The following is a 24,029-nucleotide window of genomic DNA, read 5'->3' as shown; positions in this document are numbered from 1 at the left end:
ATTCCCACTACCTTCTTGCCGTAGGCTTGCCTTACACAGCTGAATTGTTACAGGACTCCCAGGTCTGAGTCTGCAAGATTCCACGGTCACCAAATCCTGGGAAAGCCCAGGAAGCCTTGGAGAGAGCCCAGCCTCCCCACCCCATGAAGGTGAAAGAACGAGCCACAATTCCTGCAATATCAAAAACCTCCATTCTATTTAATGTGGTTTCCCAGGCCAGGCGCACCTTTCTGGCAGAGGCAGAGCGGCCTGCTGCGCTGCTGGGCAGTGCCCGGCGTGGTCAGCTTTTCAGTGACTTCTTGGGTTTTCTGAATGCCTGCAGAGGTTCACTTCTTAACCTTTTTATAGTCAAATTATTGAAGGTGACAAAGTGTCTCTGGCTACAAAAACTGAACCTTCTTTGCCAGCCCACAGATGCTCTGTCTTCACGGATAAATCCCCAAACTGAAAACGTACCTGCTAATACATTGGGCTCTGAAAGTAGCCCCAGGTTAGCTGAATATCAAGTCCCTATGTAAGGCTGGGGTGTGGGAGGGACCGACTAGAGTTTTGAGAGCTGGTTTGCAGAAAACATCTGTCTGGTAAAGAGGGGCTCCCTCCACCCGCCCCGCCTTCCCGCGGGGAACGTCCGCCACCGCCCCCCGGCCCTTCGGGGTGCCTCTGCTCCTCCCCCTCCTCCTCCTCCTGCCCCCCCCCGCTCTCTCGCTCCCACGCGGGACCGCGCCCCCGCTGCCACACGGTGCGTGGGAGGTGGGGCCTGGTACCTGCCGCTGCAGCCCCGGGGGCGCGGCGGCGGGGCCGCCCCGGGCGGCGGGCGCGGAGCGGAGCGGGCGGTGAGTAGGGACGGGGCGGGCCGGGGGGACGGCCCGGGGGGGGGGGTCCCTGCCCGCTGCCCCCGCGGGAGGAGGGCTCCCGCCCGCTGCCCCCGCCCTCCGGGCCCCGGGGCGGCGGCGGAGCGGGGCCGTGCCGGGGACAGCGGAGCTCCTCGGAGCTCCTCGGGTCGGGCTTTGCAGGCGCGGAACCCCCGGCGCTTGGCGGTAGCGGGACTGCGCGGCGCAACGGGCGGCGCATCTCTCCGCGGTGCGCTCTTTGTTCCGGCTTCGGGATAGTGTTGGCCGGCAGCTGGCCGACGTCCGCTCGCTGCGAACGTGGGGTCTGTCGGGCCGAACTGGCACCCTCACCGACAGGCTTTCGGTGTCACACCGCTACGTTTTATGCCCTAAAACCATTAACCTGTGTCAGTTAAGCGGAGCAGTCACGGTTATTAATGCGCGCTGGACTTTATTTTGTCTCTTGCGTTGTTAGTGGAGTTGCTGGCTGTCTCCCAGACGCAAAGTCTTAACACTGGTGTTGGGGACTGGGAGAATCCGTGTGATCTCGGAGCAAGTATGCGGTGGTGACGTGAGAGAAGTAGTGTCTTGTAAAGGGAGCAGATCAGACCCATTACCTGTAGTATAATGCAAAGGCACCCACCGTGTTATTTCTTTCATTATTTATTGCTGATACACTCCTTAGTTTAAAGAGACTGACCTTACAAACAACTGTATGCAGGAGTAAAGCCATTAAGGCTTTACTTATGTAGCAACTTTAATGAATTTCCTATGATAACTATCCTTGTGCAAGTAGGAGTGCTCATGTAAGGGCAAGTGCTTTCATCAAGGTAACAAGCTGCAGGCAGGGCATGAGCACAGAGTATCCGAGATCCCCAGCAAACCACCTCTGGTCTTTTCTGTAGTCCAATCTAACAGCTGTCTTGGAAATGTCATTCGAAATGTCCCTTTCCCCTTCCAGTCACTGTGCTGTGTCTTTGCACCATATCCCATGGACTCTGTGTGAGTGGATTCCTCTGCCTAGAACCAGGCTATCATCAGGCTTGTCTGATGCAGATTTTCTTGGGGTTTTATTAATTTCAGACCTGGTGTACCAGATTGGAGAACTGGAAGGAGGTAGCCTAGTACCCATATTCTGACTGCTCGGGATTACACTCACTGTAGATCTTTTACACTTCGTGGTGGTGTTCTGATATTTGGTGGAAACTGAAGGAGGTTACGGGTAACTTGAAGTATATTGTTAGGAACCTTTAAAACAGAAAGGCGCGTTTGGTGACATTATCTTTTATTAACAGCTTCATGAACATGAACGTGAGTTTTCTATTTCTCTAACACAATATAATAAATGATAATTAGGACCGCAGTATCTTTGCAGATACATTATAAGATGAGAAATGCAAATATATATATGTCTTGCTGTTATAAAACAAATACAATGAAAAATCAGTCCAGTGTTTCCATGGGCATTGAAGCACCTTTTGCCTGTTTGGTTGATCGGTTGTTCATAGTTTGGACTTCTAGCTATATAATGTACAGACCAGTACATTGTTAGTGCTTCAGGCCAATTTGCGAAGAATATTGCACCTGAGAAGTTACACTGACTTAGTGAAATTGCTCATCTGTTTCTAAAGAATGTCAGTAGATGACTTATCACAAGATCAATACAGTTACATTTCTCCAGACTGAGCTCCTACATAGTCATAAATACATGCGGCCCTTTTTCACGGGTGGGGTGTGAGGTTTGCAAGGATTCTGGAACTGTCCAGCCCAACAGAGAATTTGGGCCCATATCTGCAGAATTCAAAGACGGTTTGGTTCTTACTATAGTATAAGAAAGTGCAAGGCACTTCTTCTTTCTTTGGACTTTATGACTGACTCAAATTTATTATATGTATAGATTTATGCAATTATGTATGTATATAAATGCTTTTTCTACTATGCAAAACTGAGTTACATGGATGTTACATGAACCAAAAGGGTTTTTTCGATCATTGTGTGTTAGAAGACTTTTCCACTTAAGCTGATTGCTCGTGCTCCCATCAAAGATTTGATGGGAGTTTTCTGAAAATGAAATGTCACAGATTCCTGTGACTGCAAAGATATGCCTGGTGCAGATTTGGTGACTCAAAACTTTCTGTCCTTTGGAACCCACAGCTTAGGTTTTTGGCTGTATTCAGCCATTTGGGAAGTAGATCCCCTTTTAGACTTCTTTTTAGTCTTCTCGGGAGCCAGTAAGCGCAGACTTAACCAGCAAAAGTTAAGTTTTACAACTTAAGTTTTGCTGGTATTGGCTTCTATTTCAGAGTTAATATTTGTTCTCACTTCAAATGTGTCTTAATTTACCAGTCAGAGAACTTGCTGCAGACAAATGCACAGCTATGTTTCCTTTTACTAGAAGATGTATGACAGTCAAAGAAGAAATGAGAAATCGTACTTGTCCCAAAGACCTGCTTAATGCAGGCCCATTTGTTTAGATTATAAGCAAATTTGAGTCCAACAGTTACTCAGAATATTTCACAAGAAAGCACTAGCTGCACGTGTGAATACTGGGATCATGCATAAGCATTAAGAGAAGGGCTAAGATATTACTCATTTTTTAACAGCTGTGAAAATGGGCACTCAGTGAGCAATACTTCGTGTACGTGGGAGTCTGATACATTTAATACCAACAAACACATCTTTAATCGTTACTGCTTAATCTCTGCTAAAATCCACTACAGCTTTGACCAAAATGCTTACTGTATCTGATACTGTTGAAGTGTGTTAGAGATTAATTCGTATTTATTTTTATGAACCTTTTCTCTAAAAACAAAAAGAAAGGACACATTAGTTTAGCAAACCAGGGAGTTGATTTTACTTTTTTTTTTCCCCTGAGGATTTTCAGTAATCCTTATGTTTGTGCTGTGGGCAGCGTACGTGGTGTGGTTGGTCTCAATATCTTCTGTTATGTAACATAAATGTCAGGCTGTGCAGTAAGTCAAACAGGGGACAAAGCAGCATGACCGTAGTCCCTGTTGTACATCAAACTGCAAGCCTAGGCTGTGGTAGGAAGAGTTGAACTCAGTGGAAAGACTGTCATTGATTTTAATGAGCTCTGGATATGGCCCAAGCTCAAGAATCGGCGGCTTGACTTTATTGGAATCCAACCAGCATCATGTTGAGTCATGCGTACACAAATACATGTACATCCTCTTAAAGTTTAAAATGGCTTTCAAAAGCAATGCCAGTACCACAAGCATAGATGCCATTTGAATTTCATCAGTTTATCCTAAATTAATTAAAAAACATTGCATGAGATTTTGTTTCTTGACATTGTTTTTAGTGGGAATGTAGTCCTGTCTCCTCATCATTCCCTCAGATGAGTTTCTGTGCTGATTCTTCTGTCTATTTAAGGTCCATCTATTGTGTTGTTTAAGAATAAAGCTAAATGGATTTCTCTCCGTCTGGAGAGGTTTATCTCCATATCTTTAGTTGACAGTTTATACATGCATTGGAATGAGTGCTACAGGTTAGAACTTGAAACCACCTCTTTGGCGAAGAGCAGACACTGAGATTTGCAGCTGATGTTATTAACAAGGATCGCTTTAACTACTGTTCCTCCCTCACTCCTGCTGACTGTTGCGGTTCCCCCCCTAAATCTCATGAGATCTCATCAGGTCATAGCTCACACAGCCAAGTGATCACACAAGACCCTGAACAGTTTCTGACCAACCAAAAGCAGGCCAAACTGTCAAAATACATACTTGGCCACAAGAAAGCAGGATCTTTAATGATTCAGAAACTGAAAAAGAAGAGAGCACCAACTGTTATTTCCAGTATAGCCACTTGTTTAAGCCATCACATAGTTTTGCTGACTCAGGAATGCTGAATTTGGGGTGGCTGCACTACTCTCAGCTCTTAAAACTGTAGGAAGTAATGAGGATCTTATTACACAGCTTCTTTTAAAATTGCTGCTTAAAAGCCTGCGGGGGAAAATGGAGGTTAGTGCACATACTTATTTTGCTTACAACTTTGATGCTCTCTTTAGAGCTAACCTCAGCAAAATGGTATGTCAAGGAGTTATACAGCCTCTGCTGCTTTGAGTGCCATTTCTTGGCTTTTCATCTGCTGTTCCAGCCCTTTCTTCTTTCTGCTAAATGTGCATTTCTTAAATTTAGTTGATATTTACTGGTAAGAAGAGGTTGCCATCATTCATTGAAGTCTGTTAAATATTATTGCTATAATTTGACAGAAAATATCACAGTAGCTTGTAGTTAAGAGTAGTTAAGAGTGTAGTTAAGTGTAGTTAAGAGTGTCCTTTCCTTTCTCCAGTTTACACTTTACAAGAAGATTGCTTTTGTATTCCACGAGGTTAAGTGGGAAAGATACCTTCCAGCACAGAAGGGGTTAATGCTGCTGTACTTTGCCTGGTTCTTTGCCAGTCTTTGCTCTTTTGAGTGCCAAGACTTTTTTTTTAAGATTCCTAGCTTAGGAGAGTTGGAGCTGCAGCCCTTACCACGCAATATGGGGGCATTTGTCTCACCCTGGATCATGGTGTCTGTCAAACCAGCATCCTTTCCCAGGCCTGTTGCTGACTTGCTGCACACGACTGCAGCCAGATAACAGGGGTCTAAGGCTCTTCCTTCCAATGTCAGAATAAATTTTCTCTGTGGTTCAAGAAACTCTTCGTATGTTCCTAAGCACTGGTAATGACAGGAGGGGGAGAGTTTAGAGAAGACACAATCGCTCATCCCATTTTCTTTCTTTCAAAGCAGAGTCAGGATTTCTGAGTTCTCCTGAATTTATCCTCTGTTTTTGTATATTATATATTTCATTATCTCCATAGGAGGAAGTGAAAGAGTGAGGGAAAGGAAGCAGGGGAGGTAGGCTGTGTGGTTTACTTGACGTTTGAGAAATGGTCCAAGAGTTTCTCTATTAATTTGACCTATAGACCCATAGTATAATTACCCAGGAACATACTACAAGTATGGAAACTACAAGCAGGGAGCATGTATGAACGGTGCTTGCTTGATTTTGTTGCTTTTTCAACCTATATGTTATATTTGAGTCTGCCAGCAAATGATTTAACACCTCATAGGGAGCTTGTGGATTTTATAATTGACTCTTTAAATCTTAGTTTAAAAAAAAGGGAGATGTGAACACAATGTTACAGAGAATGGGCCATAGAAATCCTGTGCGTTAGGAGAGTAAACGCAGCTGGAGATGCCATTTCAGAATTGCCTTGTGTACAATACCAATGGAAGTTCTCTCCAAAATCCTTTGTTCTTTCTTTACAGATATATTAAGACAGACCTTATTTACAGATGCATAAATCTTTACATTTTTAAAGATTTTGGTCCTTTGAAAGAGACACAGCATACGGCTATTCCACATCAGAATAAGTTTGAAAACCACAGTGCATTTGCCTGCTCTTAAGACTTCAAGAGCAATACAGTGAGCAGAAGAACATTAGACTGTTTATACACCTGTTGTTAACTACCAGCATGTACTTCTTTGGGTATTTATTTTTTTAATGCTTATTTTCTTTTTTGGATCTATCTTTCATACATTATCACTTTGTTGCTACTGTGTTGGCTGAAGAGTGGGTTTAATGAGAGTTAAACTCCTAAAGCTGTGGGTTCTGCAATAATTAAAAATGATATCTTATTGTACAAGAAAATACATTAAAGTGTTAAGGTTCTTACAATAAATCAGCTTAAAGCAAGAAATCTCAGTCAAGGAAAGACTATTGTTTATCTCTGCAGTTCTTGCTTTAGTTGGTTTGTCAAGCTTCTAGGCTATGCAGAAGGTTTTAGATTATCTTTTTAATGTGAAGCAGTGTAAAACCTTGTTAAATAGAGGAAAGAGGAAAAAAAAGAGCAAGGCGGCCATGAGTCTGAAGAAACTACGTTATAAACAATACCACCACAACTTTTGTTGATTGGATTAGAGGAAAAAAAGGAATACAAGCAATTTACATGCTCTGATTCTGATGATCACATTTCTTCTGCTCTGCTGGCCCTCAGACTATGACCATTGCCACTGCTCTTCATTCTGCAGTTACAAGATGGATAAAAACAGTCATAGGGTGTGACTTAGATTTTATCCTACTATACGTTACACAGCATCAGCACAATCATGTGCCCTCATTCCTCCAAAGGAAAAATATTTCAGATTTTGAACAGGTTTTCATTTTGGTGGAAGGGGTGTTACATTTGTGGTGTGTATGGGACTCTTCAGAGGTAACATTTTTCCTGTTTTTGTAACTGATTCTGATCAAAATAAAAGCTTGCCCATATCATCGCTAATACCATTTTTACTGATGACCAGTGGTTATTCTGGAACGTTCAATGGCATTTCCTTTGGATGTTTTTTACTAACATCCCATTATATTTAGCAATTACATATGAATTCATGGTGAGAAGACTTTGCACAATCTAGGAAAATAATCCAGAAGCCTTATCACTGTTCAGCGTTTGTACTTAGTTACAGCTGCCTTCGTCAAATATTAAATCTCATCTGCAGTGAGAAAATATTACATATAGGTATTGTGTAATCAAGAAAGCAGTGCAAATCCATCTTGTAACTTAGGTCATCAACCTGTTGTTGCTTTTAAATACTATCTAGTCTTATACACATTATGTATAAATAGTCCTCAGTAGATGGAGGGCTTGCTTAGTGTTTTCATGACCAAAGGGAGCTCTCTAAGTTCAGAACAAGCGTAGCTAATATTTCGACTTCACACTAGGTTATCTTCAGGCGCTACATAAGTCCCTTTAGGACTCAGTTAGTATCATGCCAGACAGTTTCAGCTATATTAGCCTTTATGTTATATCCAAAGGGGCTGTTTCATGAGAGGATCTGAGGCTGTATTTTTGTGTAGGTGCTGATAAAACATGTAGAAGGGGTAGGTGACTTTTCAGCTGCATGGTGAATGGTGACAACTGCTCCTCTTCATCTTTGGACCTGCAGCGTTGGCTGGTATTTCACGGTATGGAAACTACCTAGATGGAAGGAACCACTTAGTAGCAAGGGTTCAATACTGGAAGGCAATACCAGTGGATCTCAGGTATGTTCTGTTTGAAGGCTAGCAATAGGGGCTGGAGTGGGGAGGCTGAGAGTGGCATTTATCCTAGGAAAGCTGTAGGTATCCCCTAACCCCATGGTAAAGCAGGAAGATCCTAAAGCAATGGACTTAAGTTTGTTATAACTGTAGCTTTTTCAGATAGCACTGATCCTGGGTTAACAGATAGACCCGTCAGCTCCCTGCATCACTTAAGTGTACTCCCAGGTCTGTGGTTGCACTGTTTGAAATGGGAAGGACCAAGCAGAGATCCAGTTTAAGCATGTGATTATGTGACTTAATGACACAGGACTGTAGTTTATTCAACAGTTTTAGGTAAAATTCTTCTGCAATTAGCTTATTTCCTGCCTCTGGAAATTTATTAGATATTTTCCCTTCCCCTTATGATGGGAACAGCTCCAGCATATTTAAGAGACAATTGGGAACACACTGGGATATTTAAAGATTCCCAGAACTTGAACTGAGTAATGCGTTGGGCTGCTGTGTAAGGACTCTGCTGTGCTATGGGTCTGTTCTGGTGAAATTGGCTCAGTATGAGGTATTTTTTATTATGTGGTGGTTTTAAAACTCTGGACAGGCCGGGCCAACTCATGTAGTGCAGACATTGATTTCTAATTTAACTTAGCATTTTGATGCCAGTGATCCTGTAAGAGTTCCCACGGCTGAAGGCTGGCTAACGAACTTAAAGTTATCTCGGATATTTATAGGGTGCCTATTCTTGTAGGGTCTTTCTGGCTGCCCTTATTGAGTGAGGGAGGATGGGGAAAGACTCTCAAACACAGTTCCAGGCACCAGGAACTTGGGTTCAGTTGCAGTTTATGGTTACTGGAATGGTCACTGAATTACTCTGCCTCAGTTCTCCCAGCTGTGTCTGCAGTATGGAGTAATGTTATATTCTGTGCAGAGGGGCACAGGTCTGGTGCTTGCGATTAATCTTGCAGATATCAAGTGGTAGGAGTAAATTTATTATTACTCAATACTTTCTACTTATTTTTCAGTTTGTAGAATGAACCAGGTGCTGTATTTGTGCCTTTATACAGACGAAAGCTAATGAAGAAAGCGAGATGTTACCATTGCCTGCTAATTTGACTTAAATGTCACGAGTATGCAGTTTTGACTTTTATTTTTCTGTTCATTTCCCCTTAGAGCAATAAAGCCTGCAGGCAGGACATTCTGGGACCTCACTGGCCTTCTTTGAAGGTTAATGGTCACTTTATCTTTAGCCTTGTGTTTGCAGAGACTGGAGTCAGACAGCCTTTTCCCTAGAACTGCGCTTCTGTGATTTCCTGTATTATTACTTCAGTTGACAGCCAGTGAGATGGTATCAGAGATGACCTTCACTTTTGAATTTTTATTTCAGTTGCAGTTGAAATACAGGATGTTGATGGATTTAGGAATATTATTCCAGATGTGTGAGTCCCTGGTTCTCCTCTTGCTTATACCTGTACAAACAAATCAGGAGTAGTTCTGTTGAAGAGGTGGGCCTACATTAGTGCAAAACTAATATACATGGGAAGTCATTAAACTTGATTGCTATTCACAGCACAAGCATTAGTGGCAAAGTTGGTCTGACCTGTCTCCAAGGGAGCTTGGCAAGAGTGTTGCAAGGACGTTGAGTGGATCTATCCCTAGAGGGGAATTTGGGAAGCTTGGGGTGTAGAAAACTCAATTCATTGTTCACATCATCTCAGGATATTTGTTTAGACTCAGTAACTGTTACCTCTTAGGTTCGACAACTAAACTAGGCACTGGTCCATGTGCCTGTAGCTACATACTGTGTTCTCACATTTCTTTCCAGATGGTCTTGTTTATTGGTGCCTGCCTGGACACCAAGAAGGAAAAGTTGTGTTGTTGGAAAGTAATATTTTTTAATATGGTATTGTCTTAAGTCAGAATATGTAGAAATAGAGATCTTCTGTCCAGCTTCTGCACTACCCCCCCGATAAATGAAGCACTGTTTCCCAGCATATAAAATATTGACCATGCTAGTATTTTCATAGGAAATACCAAGCTCTTTCACTATGTCAAAAATAATCTGTTTTTCATTCAGAATAATTAAAAACTTAGATTTTAGATTTATGATGAAAAAAGAAGACACATAAGAGGCAGCACATCCTGGCCACATTGTCGGTGTATACAGGGATGCTGTTACTTTCTCTGTAAATAAATGACATATTTATATGCAAATAAATCCTTGTAGATTTGTAAAATGGCAAACAAACCCTTCTATCTCTTTATCTGTATTATTTATTTGGCAACTGATATTTTCTGACACTGAAGTCTGAGGTTACAACTGTGATCCTGTTGCAAATCTAGGGGAAATTACCTTTTGAATGACACATGGCCTGACCTTCATCTCCAGATAATCCAGGAAGAGTTCACGTTTTACTGTGGGGACACAAAGGACAGATTTAGCATACCAGTATATTTTTAGCCATATTTTCGAATTCAGTAATGCACTGGGTACCCTACACTGAAGTTTATCTTCGCTCCTTCCTCAGAGGTGAAGACCGTGTGTTTGTGGTAAACTGCAAGAAATGATTCAGACTCAGAATTACCAAACGCTGGAATCAAAGAGATTATATTTATTGCTGCTTTCTTTGAAATATTCTTTTTATTGAAGGAGCTTGCATGAAATCCTCTAACAGAGAGTGACAACAAAAATCCCCCAAATCCCACACATTGTACACAAAGTGTAAAAATAGACATAATTAGAGCAACATACGGTAATTAGACTCCAGAGCAAGTATCAGGGCAAATTCTTCAGGCTTATATGCATGAATAGAAAGCTGATACAGTGCGTAGTTAGAGGCCCTTGACTACACTCTCTACTTTCAGTTTCAGAGATAGGCTTTGACCCTCATTTTCCTCCTAATATTAATCACAGATGGATGTAAAAACTCTGCAAGGCAGAAATCCTCTTATTTCCCCTTCTTTGTTTTCTGCAGAGTACTGTGTTTGATTCTAACTGTGTGTGCTTAAAGCTCTAATACTGCAGCTTTTAACAGTGAGGCATGTTTAGTTTTCATTAGTATTGAAGGGTTTTCAGTGAAAATTTCCAAGCCAGGCCCATTTGCCAGCTTGGGAATCTCACTTGTAATAAAGCTGAATCCGTTTCTGCTTCCAGGAAAGCGTTTCCTGAGAGTCACATTTATGTTAGCACACAGGTAAACAATCCACTTGCCAGATGCAGAGAAAATTGTGGTATGGGAAGAGTGACTTGCAATGTTAGGTTAGATTTCTGTGCAGGGTTTATTCCAGGTTATAATGAAGGAGTGCTTTACATGCAATTCAGCTGGAACAGCACATTTTTAGAAATACTTGGGCAAGATCAAGCGTGGCATGGAATCTAGTCTGAAAGTTCTCAATTAACCTGGGCTTCATTGGTAAAGATAGGAGACTGGAAGCTAGACTTGGATTCTGCTGGATTTGCTTCAGATACCTCATTTGATGTCCAGACACTGACAGGGTTACTTTGGTGCAATGGTGCAATTGGTGGTGCAATGTTGGGCTGATGAGGGAAAGCAGTGACAGTGAGTTTGGAGAAGTCAGTGAGGAAGGCCATAATTTTCAAATTAAAGTGGGCCTAGACTGGGCTATTTCAATCAAGCCAAGCCACAAACTTTAAAGGAAATCTAGATCTGATCCAACTTCCAGGTGTTTAAACTTGCTGTCTTCCCTGTCTTTAAAGAACCATCTTTACTTTGCCAAAGTCTGTATTCTGTGGTTATTTATTTGGTGTTCATCTACTTTCCAAGCTAAAAACAGCTTTAATTCATTAACTGGCACTGGAGCGGCCCATTTGCTTTAGCACATGACAAGTGAAGAGCTAATGTCAGTGCAGTGACTGTTCGGCTGTCAGACCTGGGATACAGTACATAACTGCTTACTTACACTGGCTTACCTGGGGCTGTAGAGCCATGATACTTATTAACATCTAAGATTTCCGATCTGTACCCAAAAAGCTCAGTGTGTAGCCATTTGGAGCTGTGCTAGTGATAAAGAGGCAGAGCAGTGAATAATAAATGCTACCATGAAGTGGCCGGGAGACTAATGTGAAAATAGAGAATTAAAAAGGATTAAATCCTGAGGTGGGGAAATTATTTGTAATGACTGTTTACTAGTCTGTGCTTCTTGGAAAGTAAGGGGGTTTCTCGATCGTGCAATGTGTGTTGCTAAACTGCAAGTGCCTGGGAACAGGACTATGTTTGACCTGAATCCCAACAGATGAAGATTTGCATGTTCAAGTAAGTAACTTCAAGACAAAAGTACATGAAAGAAAAAAGAATAATGAAGGGAAACATATTCTGAAGGCAAACCATCTGAGGAGGTTAGGAGACAGGGAATCTGCTTCATGTTAGCAAAAAATCTGATCTTTTGCAGCTTGTGGGCTCTATTCTGCAGCAGTTAAAGTGATGAAATTCTTCCAAAGCCATCAGGATTACACCCTTCCACTGGCTTTAGCGATTGGGCCTTCCCACTGGAAGGCCATTTGATCTTTCTTGCATTTAAATACAAATGAGGATTTCTCATGAGGTCTCCTTCATTTCTTACTGTAAATGTTTCTGTTGGCAGCATTTTCTGAACTAAATGCCAGGCAGATTTCAGATGCAATCCTACGTCCAAGGTTTTGTACATTAAAACAGTCAGGAGGTTTCTCCAGTAATCTCCAGGAATTCCTTCTTGGTGGTTGTTACCCAATAATCAGAGCCTTGATTTTGACTCTTTTTTCTTCTGCGGGCTTTCTCTGATGGGTGGAGACTAATGCTCTCTAGCCAGCCTTTTTCTGTTAGGATTAGGAGTTCAGCACAAAGTCATTGGACAAATGCAGTAATTCAGGACAACAGTGAAACTCATTTGGGTAAAACTTCAACTAGTGTTACCGTATTTTTGCTTCTTTGTCTTTTTCCAAGAGAGACAAAGTGTGTCTGCTTGAGGTCAGGTTTAATTTGCAGTTCTTCTGTAGATGGCACTGAAGTTGGATGCTTGTAGAGGCTAAGTGGGAAGCTAGACTAGAATATGATTTGGTTCCTGTGTGCAATGGCCCTTGCACTTGCTGTCATTTATTATTTGTGTCATGACTTTCCTTTGTGTACGGGGCTTTATAGAAAATAGAGAAATGGAGTTGATCGTTCATAGATTTCAAAGTTCTGTGCTGTTTTGAAACTGCTGTAGCAGTTGTGGGACTCATCACCAGAGGTCCATTTCTCAAACTTCATGTCTCTCTTATGGGAAAGGTGTTAACATAAAATATTTTGTTCCTAGTATTCCAGAAGAACTGCTCCACCTTAGATCTGGTCTTGCTACTCAACACCTTTAAGAAGAACTCATACAGAGTATACTCATTTACTCCCTCTTACTGGCTTGCTAGACCCAAATATATAGGGGGTTGGACAAGATGATCTTCAGAGGTCCCTCCCAACCCCTACCATTCTGTGATTCAAATATTATGTACTAGCTGAGAAATACAAATAAATGTGCTTTTCTTCTGATCTTTTAGAAATTAGTGTAAATCTTTCCTTTGCAATTATGAGAGTTATGAACTTACTATGTTTAAATATACATGCCTTTTCTTTGATCAAGAGCTAAGATTCTTACGAAGACATGCAACTCCAGGAGCAGGCTAACACTTTGTTACTGGCTGCTGATACTCCGTAGTTGTGTGTGGGCAGCGCAAGCAGGGTCTTGCAATACCCCTCTGCTTTTACCTCAACAGAGGTCATTAACAGCCATGATGCGGATTCATTTCCACATGAATTTGATGCAATATAATGTCAGAAATGCGTGCAACTATATTGTACCCAGGGTTTTGTTCACCCCTGTGAATGAAGCTGCTTGAGGTTTATGTTCCCCAGCATTAAACCATAGCCATTTTCCTCCTCCCACAACCCAGTGGGGGCCTCCTTAGTTGTGGTAGTGAGTAACAACTGTTAGTATATTGTCAGAGGGCATCACCAGGCAGTATTTTTCTCATATGTGTGACCTGGCTACTTTAAACTCCAGAACTTTTTGCCTGACCTTGCATATTGCAGGGATAGGGTTTTTTTTCTGTTAATGTGCAGAATAGCTTGTTAGAATAGATCGTGATTTACAGTGAGATGGGGATAACGCCTGCTCTGGAAGGTCCCGTGCACCCCTATGTGCTGGAGAATGACTACAGTTTTTAGTGGTATTTCAAAGATGTTGCAAGTATTTTGTGTAGCCTTTTTCTGTCTAAAAAATAACAATTAATCTCCTCAGGGCTTCTTCATATCCTAATTACAACCAAGCCTCTCATTAGTCCCACATGGAGACAGAATCAAATGCCATATGGTATTTTACACTTAGGATGCTGTGCTTACCAAGAGCTGGAAGGAGGCAGGAAAAGGGGGAGTTAACAATTCATAACCATTTATGGAACAGGCACAGCCCTCCTTGGACCCAGTTCAGCAGAGTCTGAGGGCCTCAGATCAGGAACTTTATCTGGCTAGTAATTGCATCGGCATGCTGGCTTTCTTGTGCGTGTGTGTGGGCATTTAGTGAGCAGGGTACGAAGCTGCAGAATCTTTGTGCTGGCATTCACACACAAGGATGAATTAAATGCACACACGCCTCCAGGGAAGGACCATGGCTGGATTCTACGGTTGCCTGAAAAGTAAAAAGTAAGTGCCATGCCGAGCCACCTTTCCAAAGTGAGCTGACCCTAGTGGGTGCTTTGAAATTTTGTCTTTGTTGTATTTCAGCAGCAGCACTGAACAAAATGCTTATGCCTTGAGACTGAAGTACCACTCTGAGTAAAAAAGTGCAAAAAATCAATCCTGGCTGAAATACCAAATTGGTGAAAATTGGTCATGTTTTTTTTCCTTCAGAGGTATAAACATGAAATATTGAAGAAGGAATTAAGAACCTTTTCCTGTCTCATTATAGCAAGAAGAAAAATGTCCTCTTCCTTATCGATTAGCTATATTGTTTATATATTAACACATAAAAATGAGAAATACACAAGTGCACACAAGCTTTTAAAAAATGTTCATCTAGAAATCTGGCAGTAAATGTTCTCTGAGAACTTGATGTGCTCAGTTTTTGTATAAGCAACCTGAGGTTTTTTCTGTAATCACTCCCTGTTGAGAGATTTGGTTGTATTTAGAAGAAATATTTTTTATTGCTTCAGACATATTCTGTTGGAGCAGACTGTAAAGGGAGAAGAGAATGGGACAGTGCATGTTAGTACTTGTGCTTTAAACCCCCATGAAGATGCATTCTGTTTTTGTTTTGACATTCTCCCTGCTAAGGAATGGAACAAAATTTTCTGCTGCAAAAATCGAGTAGTGGTTTTTGCTAATGTTTTGCATCAGCAGACTGTAGAGGGCTCTATTCCTGCATATAGTATGGGATTTCAGAGAGTGAAAATGCACAGTGAAAGGCAAGCAAAGTTGTGTCTTGAGGCTTAAGATGTGAATGCTGATAGTTAAATGTATGGGTAAGTCCTCGTTAGCAGAGGGGAAAAAATAGTACAAAAGTGAGGCTGGCAATTCATCCTTTCTCCTTTTCCCTCATACCAACAGTTTGTCTCACATTATTCTGCTGGAAATGTGCATTTTCAAAGGCACACAATTCCTATTGGATTTCCGTTAGCATTTCCATCCCATATTGAGTCTTTCTGTGCTTTGAAATTTGTAACAGTGTCTGTGAGAGGGAATTAATATTTGGAAAGTAAGCCTGCCTTAGATAAAGGGGGAGGATGTGATCAGAACTAGCAAAACGGCTGAGACAGTGTCGTGATGAAGGTAGGAGGATTGGCACTTGAATTGACCAAAAAAAATCTGTTTACATTGTTTGATTTATGCTGGGTTGTTTTTCCCCCAAATCCTCCAGCATCTGATGCAGGTAAAAGAAACTTGGAAGTCTGAGAGAAGTTATAAAGGCTGAGCAGGTGAAGCTTCTGTCATGTGGAATGTGATCTCTTCTTTCCTGGTGGATGTCCGCCTGATTTATGAGGAACAGAGTTTTTTTTATTTCAACAAATTCTTCTTTCTTGTTATTCTTCATTTAGGTCTCTATACTTAATATATATACAGATTATATTTCTCAACCTGTAATTTCAGCTCTGTGATGTGTTCCCAAGTGGATTAGTGCAACTGTTAATACTTTGCAGTCTTTACAAATTTTATATGCTGCTTTGGCTGTGATTATTGGCAATTAAAATGAGTCTAAGACACCAATTGCAGTAACAGTGATGTTTTTAGCCTGAGATTAATTTTGGATGAAATTTGTTTGGAGTTTGACATGAAGTGTTTGTCTTTCTGGACAAATGGATCATTGGAACAGCTTCCCCAAATCCTCATGTGGTCGTTCGACCTGTAGGAGTTAGTTTGCTTTCTGAATGAAAACTATTTTGGAATGAAATTACTTTCATGTTTTAAACAATCAGCTTGGGTACCAGTAGGGATTTAGCCACAGCGGCAGAGAGCTCAGTGCAGGCCATAAAACCTGCCGCTGGCACTGGGAAAGGGGTCCAGAGTTTTGAGCTGCTTGGCCAGCTAAAGCACTTTTAAAAGCCGCTTTGGGTAGTGTCCTGCTGTGCTGCTGTCATATTTACCTTTGCTTCCCCACATTTTGCCAAGGGGAAGCAAAGGCTCTGCTTTGGTACAGTGCAATAATGTATGGCTGAATCTGATCTTTCTGCAGAGTCCTGTCCCTGTGCTTTGTTAATGTTCTTTTATGAGATGTCATGTTAGAAAAAAGAAAGCCCAAAGCCTAATCCAGGTAATTTCTCATCACAGCCCCAATCTTGGCTGCTATTCCGCTGAAATAAAAGTTGTAGGTTGCTTTCATATTTCTCTTTAACCAGCATCTGCAACCCAAATAGTCTTAAATTGTTCTTCCAGTAAGTTTGTAGATCATCATCCTTGTTGCAAAGTTTTGTTGTGCTTGGTCCTAGTATGTTGTCAGAAAAAAATATTAGATTTGGACAGATATGATGAAGTTTTCTAAAGCCTATGGAGGAATATTTTCATGTCGCTCAGTTTTTGGCACTAGCCAAATACACAGTTATGAGCTGAAAATGTGGTTGCTTGAATAGTAAGGGTCACTGATGGTCAACGCAAACTGCCAATTTCCAAAGACAAATATAGTGTGTTAGAAGCTATATAAAATATTTGGCTGAAAGTTTGCATGCCAGCTCAGAACTGGTTTCTATAACAGACTATAAGGAAATGTATTTAACTGGTCTGTACTTAATGTGGTCACTCAGGATTTCATGGTGCCTTTCACAAGCAATCCTAGAATTATGGACATATCTCAATTTGAATGCCTTCTGCTATGCCAAGCTCTGCACTTCCAGTGGGATATTGTATTCTTTTCTTATAGTCCAAAATTGTCAAAAAATGCTGACGTGCAATCTTACCCTGCAAACAAGTTCACCATTTGGGTAAAGCAAGTTTACCAAGAGATACATCAGTATAATTTTCAATGTATTTTTAGATTGCTTTAGACAAAAGTCATTGCAAATGTAAAATGATGTTATGACCATGCAATTGAGTAAAACGTGTTTTCTAGATTAGGTGCTGTTGCTGTAGCTTGTGTTGTTGCCTGTTCAGATGAGTGTCAGGAAGAGATTTTGGTGTTTACTGGGATTAATGCAAAGACAATATAGTGCTGTCCACCTGATGGATAACCAACTAAGCTGAGATGTCTGTTCACTGCCTCCTGCACCCTCGCCCCAAGCCCTCTTGCTAGGGAGGTCCACAGAGGACAGTGGAAGGAGTGCCAGAAGTCCCTTTGTCCTTGGTTCGTATACACTTTTTACAGCTTTTATATCTGCACGGGGTCCTTAGAGCCTGTGGTTCCCCATCCACGGCAAGCAGCTGCTGTCTTAGCTTGGACACTAGCAAGTGAATTGGAAGTGATTTAAAGGTCCACCAACTGCTACTGAAGTAGCAACTTGGCACTGTGGGGAACGGGGCAGTTCAGAACTGTTGGCTCTTCTCTGTTAGCAGCTCATTTGCCTCCTGTGGCCTCTCACTTTTTGGAGGCATGAAATAGCCGTGGGGTCTTGAGTAGCTGTGTTTACTGACTGTCTGCAGTACACGATGCTTGGCTCTTTGGCACAATTTTAGACATGGAGCATCTCTTCAGGACTCACAGGCTGTTTAAAGTGAGATACTGAGTTCCCTGGCTCTCCCTGCCTGTGGCATGCCCCAGCACACCTGGGCTTGGCTCAGCAGCGGTCCATTGCCTCAGTGGGGCTGGCAGCTATCAGGAGGCCGTGTGGCTGTGGAGTCAGTGTGCGCTGCCTGGGAGCTGCGGCAGAGCCAGTGTCGCAGTCCCATGGTGATCTGAGGGCTCTGTCTGTGTGGCTGGTGAATTCTGGTGAGGTGAAATGCTTCCTGTGAACACTTGGATATCCTGAAATATGGTTCTTTACCTGTCTTTATCATATACCACTTTAACACAATATTTCACAACAAGGGCAAGAATCACTCAGTAATAGTTTTTCAGTGGTTTTTTTTGAGATTAAAACATCTGAGGATGAAACATGGTTCCTGCCCAGCAAAGCAAGTTCACCAGTGCAGAGGCAATCCCTGGATCCACACAGGGGTGACAATACCGGCTTTCAGGAAGTGGCTTACAGAGGTTGCAAGAGGCAAAGCACTGAAGAGGAGAAGGGATGTGCTTTTGTGGAAAGTGGAGAGCCCTCCCAGCTGGGTCCAAGTCATAGAGGGTGAGCTGAGGTAAAAGGACTCCCTGGGCATCGTGAGTCTCTCAGGGGAATCTTTCAATACACGACCTATGAGCATGTTTCTGTGTGTGGCAATTATACACAGTATTGGGACACTTGTGAGCATTTTGATTTCAGCCCACAGGGATCATTCAGTGCTGTGTCTGGTATTAAATGTGTGCAGGCTTAAGTCCTGATTTCTTACTCGCGAATAGTAGAGGGTGAACAAAAGCAGTCGGGAGGTGGCAGAGCCATGGCACTGCAGGCAGTTGAGCACAGTTAGTATAATGGTGCTGTATTATAAATAAAAAGATCAACTATTTATCTTTGTTGATTCATTACATTTGACTCACCTCTGTGCAAGAAGTTCAGCTCTGGCTTAATACACCACTGAGTCACTCCAAGTCTCCCAGTCCTCCTCGGTCTGTCCGTGCTTCTTTCTGGATGGTGTTTGTTTTAGCAGCCACAGTGATGTGGCGCATTTGCTGGCCGTAGGCAGAGGAATTCCAAGCGGGTATGCCTGTTTGTTTGCTTTCAGCAGAACGGCCCTCTCCCTATTTCCAGTGTGCTGAGTATTGGACAGATGTGCACCTCTAATGCTGCCTGTCCTAATTCTCTTGCACTGGAGCAGAAGCTGCTTGGTTTGGGACAGTCTGCTGAATGTGATTCTTGCTCTTCTGCACCATTTGGCTGTCAGGTTTTTTTGTTTACATTATTTTGTGAGACTGAGCCATGAAAACATCTTGTCATAATTTTGCCTTGTGTTCTCTTCTTATACAGAAACTTCTGCTGCTCAAAGTGTCTAGCTCTGTGCCCTTACAGCCAACTGGAGGGATTTAATTTGCCATTTTCTCCTTGTACAGAGGTCTAGAAAGTTCAATAGCTGTGATGTGAAGGCCTAGAATTGGCTTTAGAAGGTGAAATCTGGCTATAGTTATGTGTGACAAAAATGTAGTAAGTCCAAGCTGTACTTCAGTAGATAACCTACCTGAGCTGGCGCAGGGCAGCTAGAGCTGATTACCAGCCAAACTTACGAAAATCTGAGATAAGTCTGTCTGTGGGGAAACAGGAAAAAATCCCAAGGTAATTCCAAGGTTGATTTTTTTCCCTTCCAAATTTCTCCTAAGGTTTGCTGCTGTAAGAAAACAGTTGAACACAAGGTGCTCTGCTCTAACATGATCCAAGCTTATAGTTCTGCATTAAATCTGTTTGAGTGTCAAGGTTGGTGTAACTATTATGGATCAAGGAGTTTTAAGCGGTATTTTGAATACAGCAAATACTAACTGGAGATTTTTTGATTTTTTTTTAATCTTGCTGTTACATTGTTTGTAATTATTTGCATCAAGATAGCAGGTGGCTCTCCAAGGCTCCATTGTGGGAATCACTGTTTAAACAAAAGCAAAAAATGAGTCAGGTTCTCTCCTGACTGATTTTGCTTGCAGATGCTGAGCTGTCACTGTTCATCACTGCGTTAACAGTCAGAGTTGTGCTAATAGCTCAACATTTCCAGCACGATGTACATGGAGGAGCTGAGAGCTGGGCCACATACATCATTATTCATTTTTTAACAGTATCGTTGTACTGGTGTGTGCTGCTGCATTCATATAGGTGTACAGGTACCAAGGATTCTGTGGTCTGTCGTATCCTGTCACCATGCTACAGCACATTGGTATCTCTGTGGCTGTTAGAGGGGATTGTAGCACTCCCAGTCAGAGCAGGGTAACTTGGCTGCACAGACAAAGCTGCCTGATTTTGCTTTTAAACCATCCAGCCAGAGCTAAGGCAGCATTCCAGCTTCAGATTTTTGTGGTGGTTGTTTCTTTTGGCCTCTGAGTTTCAAGGATCTGGTGCTAATTAGTGAACTAAATGTTTGACTTTTATTCATAATTAATTCATTTATGCTTATTCATTCTCAGAAATATGTAACTGCGCTTTTGCCAGGCCTTGTATCACTCATCTAACAATGCAGTTCTGATCCACACAGTAGTTGGGATGAAAATGAGATGTATTTGAATGCTCTAGCTCAGAATTACAGCGCAGACATGGGAAAATACAGATCTGACAGAGGTGCAGAGGAACGGTTTGCTGGTTCACTCTAGCAGTCAAACTGCTTTCCATCATCTCAGTTTAGTGAAGAGTATGTTCCAGAAGTTGAAAATTCATTGCTTTCCTTCCAAAAATGCCAATTGTCTTATTGATTCCTTTCTTGCAGCCTTGGCCTGTGAAGACCTTACAGAATGTCTGTCTCCATCTGATCTCCCGCCTCCCCATCCCCATTGCCTACTTGTCAGTACCTAATCGTGCAGCCCTTGTTGTGTTTGGTGTCACCCTCCTGGGTTTTTCTACCATCACGTACCCTCTCTGCTCCCTGATGCTACCATACTGCCTTCTTCAAAACATGGTTGACTATAGCTTGATATTCCGTTGGTGCAAAACAACATTAGCTCAGATAATCTTATTTTAGATGATCCTATTTTAGAGAGGTATTTGAGTCTGGAATCCCAGAGAAGTAGGATCCCTTTTTAGTGGTTGCTCATACTAAAGAGAAAAGTCAGTAAATGCCTGGGGGACAGAAATGGCTCAGGGACTGCTTTAAGCACATGCATGATCTCCCTTGGCTCTAACAGTCCTCCAGTCCAGTTCAAGACCAAGTGTACTTCAGAAGCTACCTAACTTGAGGGTCCAGAGAGAGCAGCCAGGAGAGAAGAGCAGGGACAGCAGGAGGCTTCCTTTAGAGCAAAAGAAGGGAGACCCTCAAGCTCCACACAGAGCTCCAGAAGAGCTCCTTCTGCGAGCGTGGAAGCCACCCCAGGTCTTCCTTGATCAGCAGCCAAAATGAGGTCTGAATTCTAGAAATACCCACAGGCAGTGGGAGCTCAGGGGGTTTAGCCAGCCAGGCACAGAATGTTTCAACATAGGAGGGAGCTGGCCTCGTTTTTATTTTTGTGTGTGTACAGGCAGTAGATGTTGCCCCAACTAGGTTTTGGGACTTCACATGAAGAGAGGTTTCCTGAGCTTCCTGCCAAAGGCAGCCTCTGAGACCACAAAGCCTGTAATTTATTTGCTTTCTTAGAGCCAGAAGATGGCTGACTGTTTTTATGACAGTTTGATCTTCAGAGTGAAAATTTGTAACACAGTTCACCCTGGAAATTTCTGTTAGCCTCTCCTTTTTTTTTTTCAGGGCACTTTGAATTCTCAAGCATTAAAAATCCATATCATCTCCTCTTGGAAGAAAGATGTCCTGGGAAATTTGATCTATCTGAAGATTTATTTTTTTTTTAATTATTTTTTCCCATCCTTAAGCTGCTCTTCAACCCACAAATTGAGGGATAAGTGACTGATTTGGAAAAAAACTTAAAAAAAAGGAAAGCTTTAGACATAGCCTAGTCCCATGTTTCAGTTCTGGCATCCAGTTCACTATTGTTTCAGCCTCATTTCCTCTGCAATATTCAGACTGCTTAATTTGGTAAAAATGTCTCCATACTCTTTCTTTCAGGCCCAGGATGTAATGATTCTTCACATTTTGTGAGAATAAGATCTTGGAAATCAGTGTGAGACTCAAATACAGGGGCATGGCAGATATGCAGGCTACTCTTGTGAAATTTTATGGTTTTGGTTATTTATCTTTTGTGTAGCGGTAGCACTTGCTAGCAGTGTCAATTGGTACGATTCCAGCATGCGGGTCTCCCATAGCAGAGGTAGTGCTTAGCTCCTCCATAGGGCTCGTTAAGCTTTCTAGGCATTCAGTGTGACCAACTTGATTCCACAGGTAAAGAAACTCAAGGCTGAGTGATAAATAACTCAGCTACTGTCAGCAATTCAGTAATTTGCCCTCTTATCCAGTGATAGAGCCAGGAAAATTAGGCAATTCTCCCAGGTTCCAGCCCAGTAGTCTCCATCTGCTAGGATATGTTTAAAAGATGAGCTCTATCTCAAAGATTTTACTGTCTAAACTAATAATTGTCACCTTCACGGTTTGCAGATATTGGCAATTTCCATGGAGTTTTCTCAGACACATAGTTTTTCAAGCCCCTATAGAGCATGTTGAAACTAGCTGATGGCAAACTCCTTTTCTCAGCTGCCTTTTGCTGATCCCTGCAAAGCAGCCCATGGACTCCCAGGGCTCTGCATGCTACAGGTCAGGTATCAGTCATCTAACTTTATGCTGGGAGGCCACAGGTGGAACAAAATTAATTAGGAATTTGGAGAGGGGGTAAAAATCATACATACAAATTAGAAAACGGTGGCCATATATGCCCACCACCCAAGTCTGAGGTGGAATATTACACGTATTTGTTGAATTTGCCACATGAAGAGGCAGAGACAGTAAGCTTTACTTTTATTCCAGTATTTTACTCTCTTGACATCTCGACTCTGCTGGCATAAGGCATGTCTGCTGTTTAGTGATAGTGGCTTGACATCTGTTTCTTTGCTCTTGAAACTGTTTCCAAAAGCAGTAAGGCTTACTGCGTGTAGCTCCCGAACTGGCAAAGGCAGCCTTTGGTTCATGGTTGTTGATTTTTTTAAATGCACATTCCCCCTCTGTCCCAACTACTCCAAATGTATCCGTGTCAAGTAGATCTGAGAATATCTCCTACCACGGGCAATGTACTAGCTCCATAGCATTGCTGGATGACTCTGCTGCTTCTTTTACTTCTTTTTAGGAAGAGTGGAAGAAGATCCTCATTCCAGCTGTTTCCTGAAATTTCCCTGTTGCGGTAGTGTAAAGAAAAAGAATTACTATATGGGAAAAGCACTGACTTATTCCTACACTAATGCCAAATGGTGCGATTCAGCTGGGTCATTTAATGTACATTCCTTTAAAATGGAGGCAGTCTGGGCCCAAAATATTAACTGAGCTTTCATGTGTGCTTAGGTCATGACTATGTTATTGCCAGTTTTGTTTTGAGCAAAGGTCTATCACATTTCTCCTCATTTGTGCAGACCAGAAAATGCACTGGAAAAACTGTGGCAGATTATTATCAGGGACGTACTATTCAGAAAAATTTTACTTAGCTTTTGGCAAACAGGTAGCTATTTGCTCTATTGTCTAAGGAGATACAAACTTGCAGTGGAGATCCTCACACTGATAGCATCTCCACAAGGTCACGCTAATAAGGACTGCAGAGTAATTAGGTGTATGAGGGCAGCTTGAAGTGGCATGTCCAAAACAGGTTAATCTGTCTGACATGGGTGCCAAGTATTGCAAAGCTATGGTAGCTTGGACTTCAGTTTGGCCTCTTGAGTACAGACTAACAGCTGCTCTGCTACTGGTACCTGCCTCAGGTTTAAGGTAACACAGGTCTCCGCATGTATGCTGCATTTGTGTCCCCATATGCAGGGAGACTGTTCTGCAGTGACTTAGCAAATGATGTGACTGCCGAGAGGGAGATGGGGCAGGATGCAGGGGACAGAGGCATTTGCTCTCTCGGATACT

The 24,029-nt window shown here is 42.2% G+C and overlaps 1 protein-coding gene across 5 annotated transcripts in view; it reads left to right on the top strand.

The window, feature by feature from the left end:
- The first annotated feature begins 703 nt into the window (after positions 1-703).
- The window catches only part of KIAA1210 (KIAA1210 ortholog), a 58,902-nt gene continuing 35,576 nt past the window's right edge, over positions 704-24,029 (top strand). For 3 of the 5 annotated variants that reach the window (XM_064463243.1, XM_064463241.1, XM_064463232.1), the window contains exon 1: positions 14,348-14,534. In XM_064463243.1, the coding sequence (XP_064319313.1) occupies position 14,534 (1 nt within the window). In that variant the 5' untranslated portion in view covers positions 14,348-14,533. Of the gene's footprint in view, positions 834-14,347; positions 14,535-24,029 lie in introns of those variants that run through there. The other 2 variants (XM_064463235.1, XM_064463234.1) reach the window with 2 other exon arrangements.

This window comes from Phalacrocorax carbo, chromosome 11, assembly GCF_963921805.1.
Source record: "Phalacrocorax carbo chromosome 11, bPhaCar2.1, whole genome shotgun sequence".
Classification (NCBI taxonomy): Eukaryota; Metazoa; Chordata; class Aves; order Suliformes; family Phalacrocoracidae; genus Phalacrocorax; species Phalacrocorax carbo.
The sequence above is the reverse complement of the archived record's forward strand: the minus strand, read 5'-3'. Positions and strand labels throughout refer to the sequence as shown.